This window comes from Liolophura sinensis, chromosome 1 (genome assembly GCF_032854445.1).
Source record: "Liolophura sinensis isolate JHLJ2023 chromosome 1, CUHK_Ljap_v2, whole genome shotgun sequence".
In the NCBI taxonomy this organism is placed as follows: domain Eukaryota; kingdom Metazoa; phylum Mollusca; class Polyplacophora; order Chitonida; family Chitonidae; genus Liolophura; species Liolophura sinensis.
Genome location: NC_088295.1, coordinates 71,000,994 through 71,022,660, shown reverse-complemented (window position 1 = coordinate 71,022,660; position 21,667 = coordinate 71,000,994). Strand labels below are relative to the sequence as shown.

At 39.0% G+C, this 21,667-nt stretch overlaps 1 protein-coding gene across 1 annotated transcript in view; it reads right to left on the bottom strand.

The window, feature by feature from the left end:
* Positions 1 to 21,667, bottom strand: part of LOC135482416 (uncharacterized) — a 38,977-nt gene that overhangs the window by 14,639 nt on the left and 2,671 nt on the right. The window contains exons 5-33 of the mRNA XM_064762386.1: positions 21,128 to 21,263; positions 20,547 to 20,637; positions 20,191 to 20,305; positions 19,825 to 19,952; positions 19,312 to 19,439; positions 18,936 to 19,043; positions 17,968 to 18,187; positions 16,621 to 17,450; positions 15,995 to 16,222; positions 15,405 to 15,640; positions 12,964 to 13,267; positions 12,725 to 12,799; positions 12,222 to 12,388; positions 11,745 to 11,892; positions 11,208 to 11,298; positions 10,382 to 10,487; positions 9,737 to 9,867; positions 9,188 to 9,315; positions 8,624 to 8,731; positions 7,860 to 8,073; positions 6,475 to 7,310; positions 5,661 to 5,888; positions 5,093 to 5,331; positions 4,480 to 4,783; positions 4,004 to 4,078; positions 3,651 to 3,793; positions 2,966 to 3,053; positions 1,262 to 1,352; positions 533 to 653 (exon numbers count right to left, since the gene is read on the bottom strand). Of these exons, the coding sequence (XP_064618456.1) occupies positions 533 to 653; positions 1,262 to 1,352; positions 2,966 to 3,053; positions 3,651 to 3,793; positions 4,004 to 4,078; positions 4,480 to 4,783; positions 5,093 to 5,331; positions 5,661 to 5,888; positions 6,475 to 7,310; positions 7,860 to 8,073; positions 8,624 to 8,731; positions 9,188 to 9,315; positions 9,737 to 9,867; positions 10,382 to 10,487; positions 11,208 to 11,298; positions 11,745 to 11,892; positions 12,222 to 12,388; positions 12,725 to 12,799; positions 12,964 to 13,267; positions 15,405 to 15,640; positions 15,995 to 16,222; positions 16,621 to 17,450; positions 17,968 to 18,187; positions 18,936 to 19,043; positions 19,312 to 19,439; positions 19,825 to 19,952; positions 20,191 to 20,305; positions 20,547 to 20,637; positions 21,128 to 21,263 (5,817 nt within the window). The remainder of the gene's footprint in view (positions 1 to 532; positions 654 to 1,261; positions 1,353 to 2,965; positions 3,054 to 3,650; positions 3,794 to 4,003; positions 4,079 to 4,479; positions 4,784 to 5,092; positions 5,332 to 5,660; positions 5,889 to 6,474; positions 7,311 to 7,859; positions 8,074 to 8,623; positions 8,732 to 9,187; positions 9,316 to 9,736; positions 9,868 to 10,381; positions 10,488 to 11,207; positions 11,299 to 11,744; positions 11,893 to 12,221; positions 12,389 to 12,724; positions 12,800 to 12,963; positions 13,268 to 15,404; positions 15,641 to 15,994; positions 16,223 to 16,620; positions 17,451 to 17,967; positions 18,188 to 18,935; positions 19,044 to 19,311; positions 19,440 to 19,824; positions 19,953 to 20,190; positions 20,306 to 20,546; positions 20,638 to 21,127; positions 21,264 to 21,667) is intronic.

The window sequence follows — 21,667 nt, the reverse complement described above, 5'->3', positions numbered from 1 at the left end:
TGTCTTTGAAGCCCACATTATAGTTTCTGAAAATTCATGCCTTTACTGGGTTTTCACGTAGTTCTCTTTTCCTGCTTTCCAGAAATGTTAATTCTCCAGGCATTCCTCAAAAGTGAGAGGGACTTTTCGAAGTTCATGGTTTTATTTCATAATTCATCACTCTCCACATATAAGCAGTTTGAGAAGAACAGCTTTAACCTGAACTGAACTGAACTGAACCGTAACTGGCCTCAATCACTAGACAGCAACAAGTAGGTTGTAACTGCGCCAGTGTTCAGGTTGTATTGTAAGAGACAATCAAAAAATAAAAATATTACATACTTATCAATCATGGCCTGTCAGTTAATACATCATGGGTATATGTTAGGATTAAGATATATAATATATGATGCCTATAAAGCAACTTAAAAAATCTATAAATTATCTTTGGATAGTCAATTATCCAATCAAAGATTCACACTGCTGCATATATATCAAATAATTCAGATAAAGCAGTAAGACTACACACAATGTTGTCATAATGGTTTCATACCCAGGCCTTCCAGGTGATAAGGACGCAGTCCAGTCTGTCCCCCGGGCAGTAAGCAGTCTGACAATCAGGGTCTTTGGTCTGACGTAGGGTTAACAGCTTGTAGTCATACTCCAACATACCCCTGTCAGCACAATACACTATCATTTAGCACATTTAACAGCTTTGATCATACTCCAACATATTTCTTGTGCCCACAAGACATAATAATCTACATTTATAGAGTAGAGTTAACAATCCATGGTCATATTCCAGCATAGTACCCCTGGGTGCACAAGACATGATAATTGAGTACATTGAACAGCTTGCCCTTATACTTTCCACATCTTGTGTGCACAAGACATGATAATTGAGTACATTGAACAGCTTTCCGTTATACCTTCCACATCTTGTGAGCACAAGACATGATAATTGAGTACATTGAACAGCTTTCCGTTATACCTTCCACATCTTGTGAGCACAAGACATGATAATTGAGTACAATGAACAGCTTTCCGTTATACCTTCCACATCTTGTGAGCACAAGACATGATAATTGAGTACATTGAACAGCTTTCCGTTATACCTTCCACATCTTGTGAGCACAAGACATTGAGGTAATTACAGTAAGCACTTAAATACGTTTTACAGAATATACTATTTTTTTTTCATTTTGTTATGTACATGTACAGAATTCCATTCATTGCAATTTACATTTGTAGGTGACTCCTTGGGTGCAGCAATAACACTTACATCTCAACTTTACACTTGATAAGTTGTTTCGCTGCAGCAATGGCCAACTGTGATGGTTTCTTACAAGTGAACTCTCCAATAAAACCAATTTCTGTAACAGACCAGAGCTAACATAATTAAGGCACATCTTAAAGAACGTCTTATTCCTATGATTTATTTGTGTGCACAAGAAAGATGTGATACTTACAACAGTAATCATGCAAATCATATCTACCGTACAGTACAGCCCACATCAAAACGGAAAGTTATCGGGTTTTCTACCGCCTATCTATCGGGTGTCTCTAGACTGTTTCGCGGCTTTCTCTCGCGTTGTTATCGCGTTTTCCCCCACCCCCGCCAGCCTAATCACCGGGACTGTTTACTGCCATGGGGTGGGGAGGTGGGGGGTGGTCTGAGACACCAACATAGTCCCTTGGAGCACACCATGTAAGCCTAACATGCTATCTATCCACAGGTCTATCGCCGTTCTATCGCCGGTGGATTAACGGCCTTTCCAAACGTCTGTCTCGGTAACTGTTGCACATGTTTAGTAAAAGTTTTGTGGATATGAAATGCTTGTGTATATTTTTTTTTTTGTAAGTGGTAAGTATATCGTTGAGTTCAGAGACGACATCATGCCGTGTTCCTATAAACTGGGGGGATTACTGGCGACTCTGAATTACTGAATGGAGTGGAAGCCTTATTTAGATGGATTATCCCTCATTATAATTAATCAAAACAAGACTTTTTTTCAGATTTTTCTTATTACTACACTGTATACCCATTACTTGTATGTTGGTGAATGCAGAGCATGTACACACAAGATTGTTTTAATAACTTTCACAACGTTTAATAGAGATTTTCTCTTTGAACATTTCTGTTGTTGGTTTTCTCATTCCAAAAATCTATACGGTAAATTACTCTTTGATCTGGATTGATGATAAAAATAACAGTGAATAACAATTTATAGATATCAGCTATTGCTGGTCTATCGTCAGTAGACTAACGGCCTTTCCGTACCCATTCTGTTGTACATATAGGGGATGTGTTTGAAGGTGAGAACTCTTCCAAATAGGACAATATCCGAACCATCTTTGTATTTACCAAACTAATAATCTGTGCTTTACAGTTTCACGTAATTAATAAATCCAATATTCATCAAAACTTTTGGCATTTTAAGGATCGCCAAAGACAAAGGTGGCAGTTAATGTCAGATGAATTCCAAATGTTTGTCTCGGAAACTGTTGTACATTTTTAGTAAAAGTTTTGTGGATATGAAAGCTTGTATATATTTTCTGATTTGTAAGTGGTAAGTATATCGTTGAGTTCGTAGACGACATCATGCCGTGTTCCTATAAACTGGGTGATTACTGGCGATGCTGTGGATTACTGCATGGAGCGGAGGCCTTATTTAGATGGATTATCCCTTATTATCGGCACTCAAAACACAAGACTGTTTTATTTCAGAATTTTCTCATTACCACATCTGTTATTTCATGTTGGTGAATGTATGTTACAGCAGTAAAATGAATAGAAACTTGGCAGTGGCCAAATTCCACAATGCATAACTTGTCAAAAATCTTATTCTGTCAATTGTTTGGTCAATGAACTCTTACTTGAATATAGCCATAAGTATTACTTGGTAATAACAAACAAGCGAAGAGGTCAAACTTAGCTATGGTTACATATACATGTACATGTGGCTGGAACATCTGAGATACTCACTCAAAGCTTCATCTGTAGGAATGTCCCAGCCCTCCCCTCCATACACCCTACCATCATCCCCCACCAAGAAGTGAAACCCTGCATAAGTCTGGAGAGAACAATAGCAAATTAAACTAACACAAAAATGACAGCAAAAGTTAGCAATCTGGACACAAGTACAAGGCATAAAAATGAAGTCTGACAACTCCATAGTACATAGTCAGGATGTTTTGAAACAATACTGTTTACCACATTTAAATCATTAACAACAAAAAGTAACACCAACTATATTCTTGACACATCTGTAGTAGGTTATATTATTCCCGTACTTTCATGTCCCACAGGTACATGTAGTTGAACCCTTCGTGTACATTATGCACATTTGCTTATTACCACTACCAAAAGAGGGCACTTTTTTTGCTGAGTCAGCAAATTTGCCTGTCAGCAAGTTAATGGCAAAAGCTATGCAGGGATTTGGATTAAATTTTGTGCATAGCTCATCCTTCTGCCAAGGACAAATCCATGAAATTCGGAATGAGGAATTTTTTTTCTTCGCCATCGACAGTAAGGTTAAAAACGCAAGGTATTTTCTGTGGTGTGTGAAACTGAAACATTTAGCTGGGGTAGAACTTTGTACTACATCACATATCTACACATATTACACACAGATGTGCCAAAGTTCCATGTATGCCATCAGAAGTCCTACCTGGTTGTGATCAACAATACTCTTACAGTCTGACTGATCAAAGCAGCGGTTACCCCCTGTCTGACGTACAACCACTGTCTTGTACTTGGGCTTGGGAACCATTGTAGGGGTCTTCCTCCAGATGATCTCAGGGCAAGAGCCACCTTACAGTACAGAGAGATGTAAGTACATGAGTATGTATGTTGGATTTGGAAGATAGCCATTATACAAGGATTTGTTAGAAACATCTGGAGAACAAGAATTTTTCATGGCATTTCATCTATTTTGTAATTTAATTCTCTAATTGTGTTTTGGGAAATTGCTGTATGGATAAATAACCACAAAAAGATCGACAGCGTATGGTATAAACATACCTTCTGGCAGTGGACAATCAGTGACATCAACAGCACGAACTGTGAAAGGCTCTCTTCCAAATGTTAATTCTTTGTCTGAAACATACATGTAGAAAGTTTTTAACACATCCTCTTGAATGTAACAAGTCATACAGTTTAATCTGCAATAAACTGACAGACTTTACTGACTGGCACAAATGTTATGAATACACAAATGTTAACAACAGGTGTAAATGCAATAAATATAAACATGCAACAAGAAAGATGTAGAGTCTACAACCAGAGTTGACACATGTACATGTACTTTTTGTGGTAATACTATCCAGTGGCAGGTACTTTACAACAGTTTGTATGATATTTCTTATCCTCATACAGTCACATCTAGTTCAAGTGATTCCACTTTGACATGCTAATGTTTCCTTCCTGCTCTACTTGCACAATGATTTGACAGAACAACTAAACTGTTGACTGAACATCTGTACTATAGTTAGGCCTACCTTGTTTGAGATGATAACGCACACCTGACTCCAAACTTTCCAGCATCAGAGGGTGTTTTCTGGACTCAAGTCTACAAATCACCTGAACTGAGTACTGTTTTATTTCCACATCCAGAGAGTTCCCCAGGTAGTTTAGTCCCTTAAATCGCATTGCTGACGTCCCTGGTACCAGCCGCGGATCAAAGTCCAATTTTTCTACATGTAATCGCGCTCCACCATAACCGAAAAATACCGCCTGCAGGAATCCACCCATTCCTGTGATGAAGTTAACAGCACCAATACCAGATCGGGCCTCTGTCCAGATCTAACGACCCATAGTAAAAACAACGAATTTCATGTCATATTTATAAAACAAAATTAAGACAATATAAACAAGCAACTTGAAAGTATTTATATCCCATTCTAAATATGCAAAAGTGATGCATGGATGAGTGATGTCTTTTTCCAAAATGATTTGAGCCTACACAAAATTAACATACATGAAAAAAAAGTGGACAATATTTAATCAAGGCAAGGAAGATGGATGGGCAGATAGACCCAATTTAATAAGAGTTAGCATTTCAAGAGTTCCTTTTAATTCCAGCATAATAGAAACACATTTATGATTGGTCACCTTGAATGGTTCTCGTGTGTACAAAGAGTAACTCCTGTGAAATGTGTCTGCAGCTTTCTCCTCATTTCCCAGCTCCAGCCAACCAATGGCAAACATCCCCCATGTCATGGCTGGTCCTCCTGGGTGGGTAACCATCTCGTAGACCTCAAGGTCATTCTGCCGCACAGTGGCAGGCATGGGCCACATCTGAGGGAAACCAGCCAAGATGACGTCTGCCTGTTTCACAATTTTCTTTTCACCTACAAAAAACTCAGATCTTGTTATGCATACAAAAAGTCCATTCACACATTTAATCAACAAGAACAGTTTATATAATGATTACTATGATAACAGATTGCAAGCATTCCTTCCAGGCTTGAGTAGCTTACAATGTCATTTCATAAAATTGTTATTATAATTACCCTTAGATTTATGAGCAAAAGACCACAACAATAAATACACAACACTGCATGCAGGTTAACATGTCTACTCACAATGCCACTGATAAACAATCAATGTGAATTAGTGCCTATCAAGTACCCAATATTCAATGACTGCTTACAATCATACAGAACAATAAATTACTAACCCGTCACATTTCCATAGCCCTGGAATTCTGGGTGATATTGTCGTTCATCATCAAAGGGAATGAAGATCTTTCTGGCAACTTCCAACCAGTCCTCACTGATTTCTTCTGTGGCTTTCATCCCAACCAAACATGCAGCATAGCGAGCAAAGTGAATACTGAGCTTGGCACCAATGTTGGTGTAAACAGAGTTGTTGATGCTGAGTTGATGCTCATCAGGGGGCATAACTCCTACAAAGCACATCAGGTGTAGAGAAAGCTGAGCTTAGTGTTTATGATTTAGAGGTTATATGCTGACAAAGGTATTTGTCATTCTTGATAGAAAGGATGGATGCAGCTGATCTGGTACATCAATATGGTGTTATTCACAAATTCCACTGCTGCTATTGCATGCACTGCTTTAAATGAAGACAGCCCACTGAAGTAGACCCTTAAAAAATCAGGAAAGCAAGCATTTTGAAAGTAATTCTTTTACAATGTCCTGCACCAGTTTGAGCAGTCAGAATAATGTTTAAGACCGCAACAGAACAAAAACAGCTATGAATTTGTGAAAACGAATGAAAATACCCCAAAGTTCAAGCTTGATCTCTAACTTGCCTCCGTGAAACCACGTATAAAGTTTTACTTCAGATTAACGAACTCTTTTGAAAAAGTCTGTAAATGCACAACAGGACAAAAACGTACACAATTTCATCTCAAATGGACAAAAAAGTCCAAAATGTTGTGATGGACTGACAGACAGACAAGGGATAAACCTATAGCTCCTTTTAAGTACAAATACAAATACTAGTGTGTGCATGTACAAGAATGCACCTACCATTTATATCATAGTAACCGGTCTTCTCATTCCATTCTGGCCGAGTTTTCCAGAATTCTGCCATTCCTTTGATGAACTCATAGCCTTTCTCTGATTTAAGCCAGTGTATGTCTCGGGTAGCAGTTAGATATTGCCTGGCAGCAAAAGCTATATCACCAGTAATGTGCTGCTGGTTTTCACGACAGGGTACACAGATATCAGGAGTTACTTCCCCTCCGGTGAAAGCAGCTTCCCATGGATAGCGCAGCCCTGAATACCCTCCACTCTCGGCACGCTTCTGGGAGGGAGGCATACTGTAGATACGATAAGACAGCATCTCCTTGGCAAGTTCTGGGTGGAACATGAGCATTGTGGGATACATCCAGGTCTCCATGTCCCAGAACACGTGTCCCTGATAGTCTGTCCAGTTGGCACCATTTGCCAGACCGCCTGGACTGAGACCATAGAACTGGTTATTTGGAACAAATGTGTCTGTGGAAGGCAAGAACGATAACATGTAGTAGAAACTTCCATAAATGAGCTTGGACAGACGTGGATTGTCATCAACTTCAATTCGTCCTTTGTTCCACTTCTCCTCCCAGGCCTTAACGTGCATGTTGTACAGGTAGTCATGGTTAGCTGTCCACTGACGCAGTGCATCGTCAAATGTCTGTTCTGCAGCAATCCTGTTCTGGTCAGCTGACATGGCAAACAGCCAGCGTGCCTCACTCACACCAGGCTCCACGCGAAGCTTAGCAGGCAGGTTCTTCCAGACAACTGTGATATGGTGTAGGGAGCTGGTTTCTGTCTCTGGAATCAGGGTCTGACCTTCCATCAGAGAACAGCCATCAGGACAGCTGTAACCAATGAACCACAATAACCGTTAGAAACAATGTGTGAAACTCACAAAAATGATGGACCTAAACTCCTACGATGAGGCGGTTATACACATGCTGGACAAGTCTTAACGATATGACTGATCACATTAGCTTGTCTGATTTGGCTTTAATTTTAATTAAGGTAGGTGGTTTGTCAAGTACCTGGAAAAGAGCTGTAATTTACTCTTTGCACTCCAGTCTTCTCAGCTAATATTTAAAACCTGATGAAAGTCACATACATTCTTAACTGCGACATCAGGTATCAAATAAAGAAAAGAATATAAGCAGCAATGTAACAAAATAACAGGAAATGATGTACCTTAACACCACGATCCATGAATACAGCTGTACATTAATGTATATTAGCCATTAGAAAACACCATATAAAAAGGGAAAGAACTCAAAATGCACCCCAGAAAAAGTAACGGTCTTCTTATCATCAGTAAGACAGTTTCCATCTGGACAGTACTTTATATTTTCCGACCAGCATCACCTAAAATATGTTCAATAGAGCTGCACATAACTCACATTTCGGGTCGTTGGTAATTTTCAGGCTGCTTAAAGCTGATATCTATACTGTCATTTCCCCTGTTGTTTTTCACTGTAAGCACGACAGCCATGTCAGTATCACCCTGCCTTGTTACAAGGATCTCAGTCAGTAACAGCCTGTTATAATACTGATGTGCATACGTTCTCTGTTTGACGGTCACATAAGGGGAGATAATACTCTCTTCAAACACGGCTGGAAATAGGCAGAAACATCTGCATAAATGCATGTGGATAATCCAAATTCTCTCTGATCAGCAAACTATCATTATTCACATTTTTGTGATGGCAGAAAATATCCATATCATTTAACTAAAAACTCAAAAATGACAAATTTAACTACAATGACAGACTTAAAGAAAACAAAAACACCATACAGCAATTCTTAAGGATTTGAATATCTGTCTAGTGTACTTTCCAATCAGAATTGGATCTGATTGGATCAATCTACAGTATTTTTATGTACAACCAGATTTAATTCATTCATACTCACCAAAATCATCTTAGAGCCCAAACTGTATCCAGTGCACTGGTCAAATTCAGTGCTTAACAAATTGCACAATTTCTTCAGTTTATGCACATGTCCTGCAAATGCCATTTGTATGCCACACTTGGCAGAGCATAAACATGCAAAAATGCTGACAAATTCCAGTTGCAGTAATGTACACTATTTTGCTGTTCTCTAAACAACACTGGAAACAACATCCATAAATCCATGTTTATGTTTTGATTATTTGCCCACCTACCACTTTCAACATCCAAAGCATATGTCCTCTTGACTGCTTCACTTGGCTGCCCTTGGACGTGTAAGCGTATTGCATTGTAAGATGGGATGCGAGCTCTGTGTGTCCAGCCTGGGAAGAAACTTGTCACTACCAGTCAGATGTACCAAAGTTATCTAATTGCAGTGTTTACAAATTGTCTTACACATGTACTCTAACAGCAGCTGATAACCAATGAGTGACAATTGCATACTTATTCTATAAAACAAGAATCAACTCTCAGGAGCATCATCCTGCTTATGCCACCCAGATATACATGTTTGTGCCTGTAAGGTGCCAGCTAAAGTTTGAATGCACACTCATTCTACATGAACAGCATTGCTTCAAGCAGTCAGGTTGTTTTCCATTCAATATGACAGCATAATCCCCTTGCAAGTGTATATTCCAAGAGAAAAAGGATGACTTTTCTGGCAATAGATATGACATACTCGCCTTACCCATATACTTAAAGAAAAACAAATCTCAAATTTATTTTCAAAAATTTCACAATAAACGGAACAAAAGCTTGCTTTTATGTGGAGGAGGTACCTGTGGGTCCATTGTAAAGGCCGTTCACATAGACAGTGTCACTGTAGACTGTCGTAGCTAGGTGACCGTTACCCACAGATGCCATGTAACGAAAGTCAACCTCCTCACTGCCTTTCTTCATTGGTAACCTGAAGGCGAAGAATCACAGCTAAAGTACGATATCCAGCAAACAGTTTTTCCAATCTACATGTATTTTAACCTATAATTGCATTATTATTATTAGATATACACCTCATTATCATCATATTACTCCTCATATTAAGGACACACTGTTGTTTAATCATGTGAGAACATACCAAATTGAATAGCTGGTCCATATGTGTTTATGTGTTAATGATGTACTTCCTTCACCCCACCTTTCTTTGCTTGAAAGTTACAAATCGTTCTGTGACATTCTCAAAATAGTAATGTATGCAGTTCAAACACAGACGCATCATAAAAAAGGAAGACCTGGCCATTTCAAGATCTCTGCATCAATAGGCTGGAATTCTCTCAAACTGTACTGTACTAACTGTACAAACCGAAGTGAACCCTAAATGTTTCACCCACTTGTGAGTCATGAAAACAGTAGGGTGGGGACTCTCATCTTTGACATCCCCCTCTAGTGTCCTGGGTGCTGTAGGATCACACGGACTGTCACAGTCTAGCCCTGCCATCATTTTTCCCGTGTCAAAATTATGCTGTAAAATGTCAAGTATCATTTATTTGTAGATTCTAGAGTTAGCTGGAGAAGGATTAAGATGTAAATAGATGGAGTGAGGCTCAGACACCACATAAAGCCAAATGGAAGAAGGCTGTAACAGGAAGAAGGCTGTAACAGGAAGAAGGCTGTAACAGGTAGAGGCTAGCTGTTGCAGGATGAAGCTGTATCAGGAAGAGACAGGCTGCAGGCTGAAACAGGAAAAAGCTGTTACAGGATGAGATTGAAACAAGAAAAGGCAGTAAGAGAATAAGAAATACATCATACATATGCATTAAATGTTACAAATTATTCATTATCTGAATGTAGTTTTATGGCCACACTGACTTTCATTCCTGTAGCCAGATCTATGTGGCGACTGAAAAACTGAGATTTCCATGTTCTCCTCCACTGACAGAATCAGTATTTGTAACATTAGACATAATAAGCCCATAATATGAAACATACAGTAAGAACATTTATACACAGACTTTTGTTTCACTCATGATACTCACCCACTGTGGCCAAGATTGGATCTCACAAAGGAGCCGATCAGCCGGAACATCATTATGGTGAATCTGATCAAAACCAATCACCCGATAATGTGGATGAATCTTCTTCCTGCAAAATGAAGATTTGAGGAAGAAAAATTTCTTGAAATTCTTGACCATGACAAAGTATAAATTACAGCAATTAGAAAACAGCATTTCTGTGCTTCTGTGTTTTCCTGTAGCAATTACATAATTTCCAGTTAAATCAGTTTTGTCTCCATGTACTGAAATATTGAATGTGTTAGTCCCATATCTCTGGTTTTATTTGCAAGGAGACACGATCACTTTCAGCTTTGACAAAACAATTCAGTCCTTGTACCACGATTTCCACTATCACCCATCACTGGGATTTAAACTCTTTCTAATCTACCTGTGTACCTGCAACAACTGAACTGAATTCCAGCATTTAACCTTGATGGCCAATAGGAACTCACAATTCACAGCTAAATGTTTAAACATAATCAGGTAGAATGTGACAAATTTTCAAGGTCATTTTTTTTTGGCACTTTTAACACAATTTGCAACAACACAGTATGATGTAGGAAAACAGTGAGATCAGTTTTGAAATAAGGAGAGCAAAACATACTGAGCCGTTTAGAATTTGTTTTAAAAATCAAATCTTTCTGTGATATCCTATATTTAACCAATGGCCTGCTTTCACAACTTGCAAAAATTCAAAAATCACATGAAAATTGCCAGAATGCCTCTAAAAGCTTAATTCCCAGGATTGTAGGAAATGTACACATACAGAAAACATAGCCTAGATTGTTTAGATGCACTTTAGCCTCACCTCTCCACCCCACACTTGATCAGTCTCTGTATGGCCTCCAGAAACTTCTCACTGGGCTCACCACAGGAGAAGTCCCCAAGTGCACCAATCCCTGCCAGGAGAAATCGGAGATGGCTAACTTTAGATGCATGAATCATGTGTGACATATATCTTCACACCTTGTACAAGTACTTGTATGTAATACAAATGCTGCTTTCCTCCACTGTGTTCCATGTGAAAGTCGGAATAAATATACAGCCTTGAATGTGACAGACAACAAAGAAATAATCATAGCACAGCAATGAACAATGAATTAAACAGTCTTTAAGAATTGTCATGTAGAAAGGATCTCAACATCACAGTAGGCTGCAGTATATGTTAATGTGCTAGGAACTAATCTTTCAATATGGGAACCTTCTTTCAAAAAAAATTTGAACTTGTTTGGAAAACTGTTAAGTTCATATTTACCACAGGAAAAATATTAAAAGTCTCCATTTTTTGTGAAATTATACTCCTAATTATGTAATCTTTGTGTTCTGTATGCTAAACACAACAAACCAATGGAATTCTTTTTGTCCCCTAGTATGTCTGGCAGAGATGCATCCCAACCCCTTCCCTCAAATACACTGCCATCTTCTCCGACCAGAAAACTGTACCCCACATCTGACAGTCCTAAGCCTTGGGGGATAGAGGCCTTGTGGTACATCTGTACATAGGTAAATGCATAAACAAAACAGTGTAGGTCACAACAACGAAGAGACATGGGCATGTAAGAAAATGTTCTGCAACATGCAGGTTATAATTCTATGATTTCTTCACATACTGAACTCTTGATAGTAATAAGCTCTAAATAATGACACAGAATAATTACATGTTAGTGACTGTTTCAGGTTCATCAATGTGGACAGAACTGCATTTCACCAACATTACAAATTATATAAATATAATCAAATTCCTTGCTATTTAGCATATATGTCTGAACTCTAGGTAGTAATAATTTAATGCCAATGTTAGACAAGCTTTGTAGTTTCTGACCTCTGTCAGTCTGGCTTGCTGTTTACAGTCCCCGTAGTTAAAACACCTGGCCATGGTGGTGTGATGAAGAATGACGTATTTGGCTGGGTGTGAGCGAGCTAAGGCTGACCAGGTGGGAGGGTCAGTGTCCCAAGAAGAACGCTCTATAACGAGGGGACATGAACTACCTGGAATTGTAATGCAGGCAATTTCAAATATCAACAGCTGAAGATACCACCACGGGAGGGGAAGGGAACAATTTGGACATTTTCATTTCTTAATGTCACACAATGTACAAGCATGGTTTACTGTATTGTTTGCAAACACAGCGATTTTCCGCCCACCATAATGCTGACTGCCGTCGTATCAGTGAAATATTCTTGAGTATGGCGTAAAACATTGATAAAATAAATAAACAAAATCAACGCTACCAAACAATAGACTAGAATAGAATACATATAAACGAATGTACAAGAGAAAAGTATGCACTACCAGTTTACAAGATGCAAGTGTAGAGGTCTTACCTTCAGGTACAGGGCAGTCTGTCACCACAGATGTCCTTAAGGTAAATGCTTTCCTCGGTAACAACAGCTCTTTGTCTGTGACCAAAAAATCAAGTACAAATTTAAGTTCAAGCCTCAGCTGTATGATCTTAATCATATTTAATAAAAAAAAACAAAAAGTAAGGCTTAAGCTAAATGTTCCTTGCAAGTTTATACCCTCAAACTACATAAACAGAGATGACATAATCCTTTCATCCTACCTTTGATGAACTTGTACTCTGCCCTAGACATCGTCATTCTGAGTACTAGTGGGTAGTCGGGGGAGGTTTTCGTGGGCAGAATCCGCACTCTATCATGGGTGATTTCCATATCAAAAGAGTTCTCCAGATAATCCACTCCAACAAACCGTAAAGCAGTGTTTCCTGGCGGCACGCGGGGGTCAAAGGACAAATGTTCTACGTGTATCCTTGCGCCTCCGTAACCAAAGAAGACAGTCTGCAGGAAGCCTCCCATGCCTGTGATAAAGTTTACTGCTCCTAGGCCAGTCTTCACCTCTGTCCAGATCTGCACACAATATGGGTGAATAACGCTGAAGATATTTCATCACTACGAGACACTGACCTACAGCAACGGGTTAAATCATCACTGTACAAACACTAACTCATGGGTGTTTATAATTAGTTTATCTGTATTATATGCCAGGTCCAGCTGCTGGTGAGATAATACATGTACTTTATTATATATATATACCCTTCCAACATGGTGCTGACCCGGCCGGCCAACATATGACAATGTTAATGTATGAAAGTAATACCCATGCTTGTGGTCCAATCTCATTACACTGAAATGGATGCGCAAGGTGACATCACAAAGACTGTAGTGTCATCGCATGGGAATTGTGACGCAACCAACGAAATGTTGCTGACACCATGACACAGCAAAATGTCAGTGACCTAAAGCAGAACCCCAATGCTGGGCTTTCCAAACTGCTTATACATAGTTTGTCCCCTGAATCCATTTTGATTGTTTAAAATGTCGAAAAGGGAAGAAAAACAGTAGAATTTTGTGATCAAACCTCTACAGCACTATGATCAAGCCATCCTTGACCTTGTGACCGGTACAATCCATGCCTAAGTGTGGCTTGCGCCTGCAGTAACACAACACAGGATACTGTAAAGTTTCACATGGTCTAAACTGACACAGACTGAGAAAATATGAACCAGATGTCTCATCGTGAACACCCTTGATCGATTGTAGTCGTACGTGTCTGAGACTTGTTAATTCTACCTTTAAAAGAAAAGGCTGATTTAACTCCCAAAAAGACAAATGAAAAAGAAAAGAAGCCGGGATTTTCAATGGAAGCTGTTTAGTTACTTGCTTGTTTGAAGCAGCAGGCTGTGACACGAACTGTAGGGAGCCAATAACCTACTGTTCACACCACGCAGGCGTGATACCTCACAGCATGCCGTACCGTGATGCCCATAACTGGACTCAGACTAAGTTTAAGTTGGCATTTAGATGTCTTTACCAATCACTGTTTCCATTCAATATAGTTCAAGCCTTATTGATTTTTGTCGGCAATACAAAGTTAAACATAAAAGATTAGCTCGATTGTTACTTTCACCAGCGTTGAGCAAAAGACTTTTCTATCTCGTCACTACAACTCACAATCCACTGGTCTGACAGCATGGATCCTTGCGTCGTGTCAATCCTCATGTTGCCACCAGTAGGTCTATAGCTCAACTTGGTTATAAAGATTTATAGACTGTGGACCGTGAAACCATGCTACATTCTCCACGGGATGTCCATGTCCAATTTGTGGCAGACAAACCAGATGGGACTGCAGCTGCATTATCTACAGTGGCAGGTACGTGAGTGAAAATCGGTCATCGTATCACCCAGTCACTATGGTGTACACGCTTTTCAAGGATCTACAACAACTTCTGTATTTTTCAAAATATTTGCTGCAAAGCTGTTCTACTTATATGATTTTCAGTGTGCTAATTATGAGGTGTACATGTAGGGGTAACTATAGATTCATTTATACAATGGCTAATTCTGGAAAAGCACACAGCAGGTAAGCCTAATGCATGGATTTGGTAATGCTTTGCAGGGTTTTTCAATACATAATCCTGGCAGATGTTACTGGCATGACGTCGTCGGCCACCGCTCTGCGGTCGACAAGATAGGCAGATGGTCCAACTTTAATGGAATTTTTTAAATAGAACTAGCCAAGATAATATATTTTTAAATGCAGTTTACAGACTAACACAGCATAAATATTGTTATGATCTAGTCATCATTTAATGTGAAAATAAAGTTTTTGGGTATCTCCTTTAAAAATATAAGATTGGAAATATGGAGATCGATGCCATTAAATTTCTAGGAAAACCATTGGCTATTTATGTCAAAACAGAATTTCATTCACATTTTCCACAACATAAGCACTAGTAACGTTTACAGTGTTAAACACCAAAATCTGGAGTCAAAATATTGACATTTACATCCAGAACTAACACATATTATACTAAACATTATATGTACATGTTCTAACAAACCTGAGTTGCCTGTTTTGAATCCGTGTTGTCAAACTCTGCTTTAAGCCCATTCATCTCTAAACTTTATACTTATTCCATTTTTGTGTTTACATGTCTTGCACAGAAAGGAATGTTCACATGAAAGGTTAAGAAACTGAACAAACCTTGAATGGTTCTCGCACGTAAAGCTTGTAGCTCCTCCAGAAGAGTTCTCTAGCTCTGGCCTCATCCCCTAACTCCAGCCAACCAATAGCATACATTCCCCAGGTCATGGCTGGCCCGAGTGGGTTTGTTATCTTCTCATACATCTCAAGGTCATTCCTTCTGACCTCAGGACTCATTGGCCACATCTGAGGGTAGCCCAGCAGGATGGCGTCTGCTTGTTTAATTCCTCTCTCATCTAGTATGTCGAATACATGATAGATTAACATTGGAAAACAGCAGCAAAGAAATTTCTCATGGTTATTTCAATTCAGGTGGTAGTTCGAGTTAAAGTCACAAAGAATTGTTATACAGGTATTTATTTCATAAGTATGTGGTAACACAACAGACTGTCACAGAGGAGAAAATAATTTGTAAGAAATCATTACTTGCTTTGACATTAATTGTAAGGTTAAACTCTGGTGGAAACATGGTTTTTAAAATCTTTTCTCTGAAAACCATGTGAATGTTAACCATTAAGATTCAAGTTTGATGCAATCAGAAACAACCATGAAAAACAATATTGGAAAAATGAAGAATAAAGTGAACTGACCTGTCCACTGTTCAAATCCTTCAAACTCTGGGTGATATTGGCCTTTACTGTTAAATGGCAAATAGAGTTTATCTGCTACTTCTAACCAATCATCAGGCACTTCCTCTGTGGCATTCATCCCCAAGAGACATGCTGCGTACCTGGCAAAGTGTACACTGAGTTTTGCCCCAACATTCGTGTACACTGAATTGTTGATACTCTGAGCATGTTCATCTGGAGGCATCACACCTGTATATGTAGGCAAAATGATAACTCAGTCTGCCAGATTCAGTTCAATTTCAGTTTATTTGATGTTGCAGATATTTCAAGTTTGAAAAATATTATATTTCAATTATTACATCCAGAGACAGAAAGACTACTACGATTATTTTAACCTTTATTCGGCTATTACCTGTTTAACATGAACTAATCATCCTGCTGTGTAGTGCAGAGGGTTGATTAGTTGGGGAAAAAAATTTAAAGTGTGGAAGTGCTAATGATCAAATAAAATTTGCCACCCAGGTTTTTTTTTTTTTTTTAGTATAGCTGGTTCATTAGTGGAAGAAAAAATCCATGAAAATATATGTGATTTACTGTACTGTATTTATTAGGATTACAGCTTTAAAACAACGAAGACCAATCATTACCATTCACATCATAAGCCTGTTTTGTGGCATTCCATGTGGGTCGTGACCTCCAAAAGTCAGCCATTCCACGGATAAACTCGTAACCTTTCTCTCGCTTGAGCCACTGAAAGTCACGTGTCAAGGTTAGGTATTGTCGTGCAGCCAGTGCGATGTCTCCTGTGATGTGAAGTTGGTTTTCTCGGCATGGCACACAGATATCTGGCGTCTGTTCATATCCTGTGAAAGCGCTCTCCCAGGGGAACCTCAAACCAGAATAGTTCCCTTCTTTGGCCCTCATTTCTGCATACTTCATCCCATGAATCCTGTATGACAGCATCTCCTTGGCAAGTTCTGGGTGGAACATGAGCATTGTGGGATACATCCAGGTCTCCATGTCCCAGAACACGTGACCCTGATAGTCTGTCCAGTTGGCACCATTTGCCAGACCACCTGGACTGAGACCATAGAACTGATTAGGTGTGATGTATGGATCAGACGCAGGGAGAAAACTTAGGAGGTAATAAAAAGAGCCGTAGATTCGCTTACTAAGATAGACATCGCCATCAACTTCAATTCGACCTCTATCCCAGCGTAATTTCCAAGCCTGCACATGTTTCTCGAAGAGAACCTGATCCCCTTCACGCAGCCTATGCAAACCAGCCTTCATGGATTCCTCGGCCACTCCGCGATTCTGATCCATAGCTGTCAGGTAAATCCACACGTATGTTTCAAGGTCAGCCGGCAAGGTCACGGACTCAGGACGCTTGTTCCAATAGAGGTGAATGTCCTGGAGGGCAGTGCCATTTATCTCTGCCTCATTAGTGCGCCCATGATGATAGACACAATCACATCTGCAACAAATATATCATTTTCATATACACTTGAAGCACAGTGCACATGGAATGTAATTCCCTGGGTGTAAACACGTCATGCGTGATTGTTTTCCCATACTCAATGACAAAACAGACAACAGATTATGGGTGAAAAAAACTTGGGTCAGTACAACTATAAACTAATCTCACGGAAGTCATTCCTAGAAGTCACTCATATTGGCTTGTCACTCACTAGATCTGAAGGAGACCAACTCTCAGCCCTTCTGCTGTTGAATCAATCAAATTCTTACTTCCATAGTTTTGGGAAGTCAAGTCAGCTCTTTCAGTCATTTGTTTGATGAAATGACAACTCTTGTCAGTAGGAAGGCTTTACCTCTACCACCTGAGGCAGATCATCCAATGGGCTGGGAGTAGCTACTTTCACACATCTAGATAGTCACTGGCTAGTATAGGTCTATAGGGGTGGAATTTTTTAGGTCTGATTGTAGTGATATTGAAACACAGACCGTTCTCAAAAAAGTTCAATCGGACTCACTCCTTTATCTGATCATTCGTGACGTTCTCAAATGCATTAAAGGTAATGTCCTTGCTTGCTCCTCCTATGTTTAAGTCCAGGTCAAAAGTCACGTCTCCCCGGACACCTGGGCGTCTCTGGACGTGTATCTCTGTGATCAGGAGGCGAGTGTAAAATTGATGAGCGTACGTCCTTTGTAAGACATGGATCTTCGGGGACAGGATTTTCTCTTCAAACACCGCTAGAAATTTAAAGCAAATAGGTGAGAGTAATTTGATACATTACTGAAAAATTAAAATTAAATAAATATAAAACTGACTCAGCCAATTATTAATGGCATTATAGTATTGCAGTGATCCCATAAGAGCAAATTAAGCCAACACAACGCAAATTTCACATCCCTCTCACGTAACCAAATTAAGAGCATTTAGTTCAATATCCTGGTCAGATTGCACCTGAAACAACAATTACGGTACTGATTGACACATACATGTATTTGTCACTGTTGTTCATTATTCTGTGTACAAGGATTTCACTTGTGTGTTTGGCCGCACTCATTTTTTCTGTGAGCAAGGATTTCACTTGTATGTTTGGCTGTAATCAATATTTATGTGAACAAGGATTTCACTTGTGTGTTTGGCCATACTCAATATTTATGTGAACAAGGATTTCACTTGTGTGTTTGGCCATACTCAATATTTCTGTGAACGAGGATTTCACTTGTGTGTTTGGCCATACTCAATATTTCTGTGAACAAGGATTTCACTTGGGTCTCTGGCCATACTCAATATTTCACTTGTTTCTTTGGCCATACTCAATATTTTGCTTAGTTAACAGCATAGAGGATTATGTGTGGAAAAAAAAATGGATCAACAAAAGTAAAAACACTAATCTAATCTCACTAAAAGCAGTTCTAGACTTCACACCAATACTGGTCAGCCATTTGCTAAATCTACCAATGAAGAATTAACTAGTCTCAGCCCACTAACCTCTCTCAACATCAAGGGCAAATTTCCTTTTCACATGATTTTCGGGGGTATCAGTGAAGTTAACACGGATAGCATTGAGCGCGGGTATCCGGGCACGGTGACTCCAGCCTAGGAAGAGTCAAACATGGAACATTGTTGATATGAATGGAAATGGAATGGAAAATTAACTGTGGACTGACTGTGGCCAGCCAGTGGGATTGTCTTTACACTATAACAATACAAATGGATAATTTGAGAATATGTAAGTAACTATCAGTGTTTTATAGTACACCCCATGACAAGAAAGTTTATGTTGATTTGCTAAACAATAACTTACTACATTGTTAATACACCTACATGTAAGTTATTCACACAGGAATAAAGTCAATACATGTACCTGTAGGTCCATTGTACAGGCCATTCACATACACAGTGGGGCTGTACACAACAGTGGACAAATGACCATTCCCCACAGAGGCCATGTAGTTGAAATCCACTTCATCAGAGTCCATGAGAGTAGGCAGCCTGTATAACAGATCAACACACCATATACATGTACTCGTTCCAGTTCTCACATATTAAAGACTTACAAACATTAGCGAGAAACATATAATCTGAACTTATATGTTCATGTGCTAAACCCCAAGCACTCACTCACTTACATGTACATGTATGTGTAAACAAGTTTAAAAAGAACAATGGAACACAGAAACCTGAAGTAGCATTCAAAGTGCTGAATCATGAATGTTTTTCGTGTTTGTTCAGATCTATGAAACATCCTTAAGTCTATCATATGCACTCATGGAAAGAAATGGCCCAGGTGCTGTCACATCAGCAAATATTAAATGAGGAAATTAAGTGAAAAACTTTCCTGAATAAAGGCAAAAACATAAAACATAATTTCACTCACTTGTCTGTTTCAAATAATGTCGCCTTTTCACTAATATCATGGAAGCGGCTTTCAGGTGTTTGAAATGGTCGTTCACATTTCCTGTCACACTTTGGTTTCACAAACATCCCACCATACTGGTATGGCTCCTGTATTGTAAATCGTCCACATGTTATTACTGACACTGTGATAATGCTGTAATACCATCAGTGTGTGAAACAATTAAACAGTTGACACTCATGTAAAGTAAATTTCTATGTAACTGTTAATATTAAAAGTTATACCATATATCCAGCCCTCAGAGAGGTTTTGAGAGATACGTCTTGAAAGTTTTAATATACTAAGCATGCAGATTTTCACACATCAGAATTAAAACTTCCCTCTTACCCAGTGTACAGATTTCGATAGTTGACACAGAAGCCGATCCTCTGTTGTAATGAGATTGTGTATATTATCTAACTGCCGTCCTCCAAGAAGTGTGTAGTTCCAATGAATATATCCCCTACAACAGAAAACATGTCACATGACACCCACTCACAGTAAACTATCAGAATTCATTTATGCTGGTCTAGTCTCAGCATTTGAAATACAGATCTTCATTCAAATTTAATATGCCATCTGCTGGAGACAAAAGCTAATTTATACAACAAGCCACACATATCACTGAATATGGTCAGTTACTGTTACTGCAACAAGGTAATTGTACAATTTTGGGCAATTTTAAGAGCAAACAAAATGTTTACCTCTCTACTCCGTTTTTAATCAACTGTCTGAGAGCAACCATGGCCAGATCAGATGGGAACTCACACATGAAGTCTCCCATCACTCCAATAGCTGGAACAACATAGCCAAACATGTAACAGAACATTATCAAAGACTTCAACTAGTGAAGTCTCTCATAATTCCAATATTTGTAACAATACAACCCCAGGTACACAATAATGCAGACTTCATGTAACAGAGAAACTGTATGTAGAATAGAGACACTGATAGGTTACAGGACTTCACAGAGGTTAGTTTTTAGCGACAATCTCACACACTTGTGCATGAAGGCTCTAAAACCACCTTACCATAATGTTGGCTGCTGTCATATCAGTGAAATATTCTTGAGAACGGTGTAAAACACCAATCAAAATAAAAATAAATAAAATCAACTTGATAATCACTCATAAAAGTTTCTCACACAGCAATGTAAATAAGTGGGGTCTTAATACAAATTCAGTACCATATCAACACCGTAAATGTACATGGTACACGCTAATTATCATAAACAGTGTGAACAGCTGGTATATTCTAGTGTACACCTAGACTAAGCATGGCTTACCTAAGTTGTCAATGGCAGAGCCGGTGGGGAAGTGAGCCAGGGTTTCCCAGCCTCGACCCTCATACACACGACCATCCTCCCCAACCAAAAAGTTGTACGCTACATCAGACAGCTTACCATCCTTCATGTCCTTCATCTGAAAACAACATGCATGAAGAAATGAATGTTTCTTGCGCTGATTTTATCAATGATTAATATCAACATATTAGCTATTGTTAATATTGTACTTCCATGTACATGTATACATGTATACATGTATACCATGTACATGTATACTGCAGAATAGAATTCTCATTTTTAACTTCTACACCAATAAATGTAAAAAAATGTCAAACTAAGATACAAACAGCGCAGGTAATGCTCCACCTCTCTTGTCCAGAAATTTAAGTGTTTGGGCATGCACTGTGGTCGCATGGTTGTGTGTTTCCCCAGGCTCTGCCTGGTTTCCTCCCTCACCACTCTCAGATAAGTGAAATATTCTTGAGTACCCCAGTTAACACCAATCAAATAAAATGTTTGGGATAAAAACAAGTAAAACTA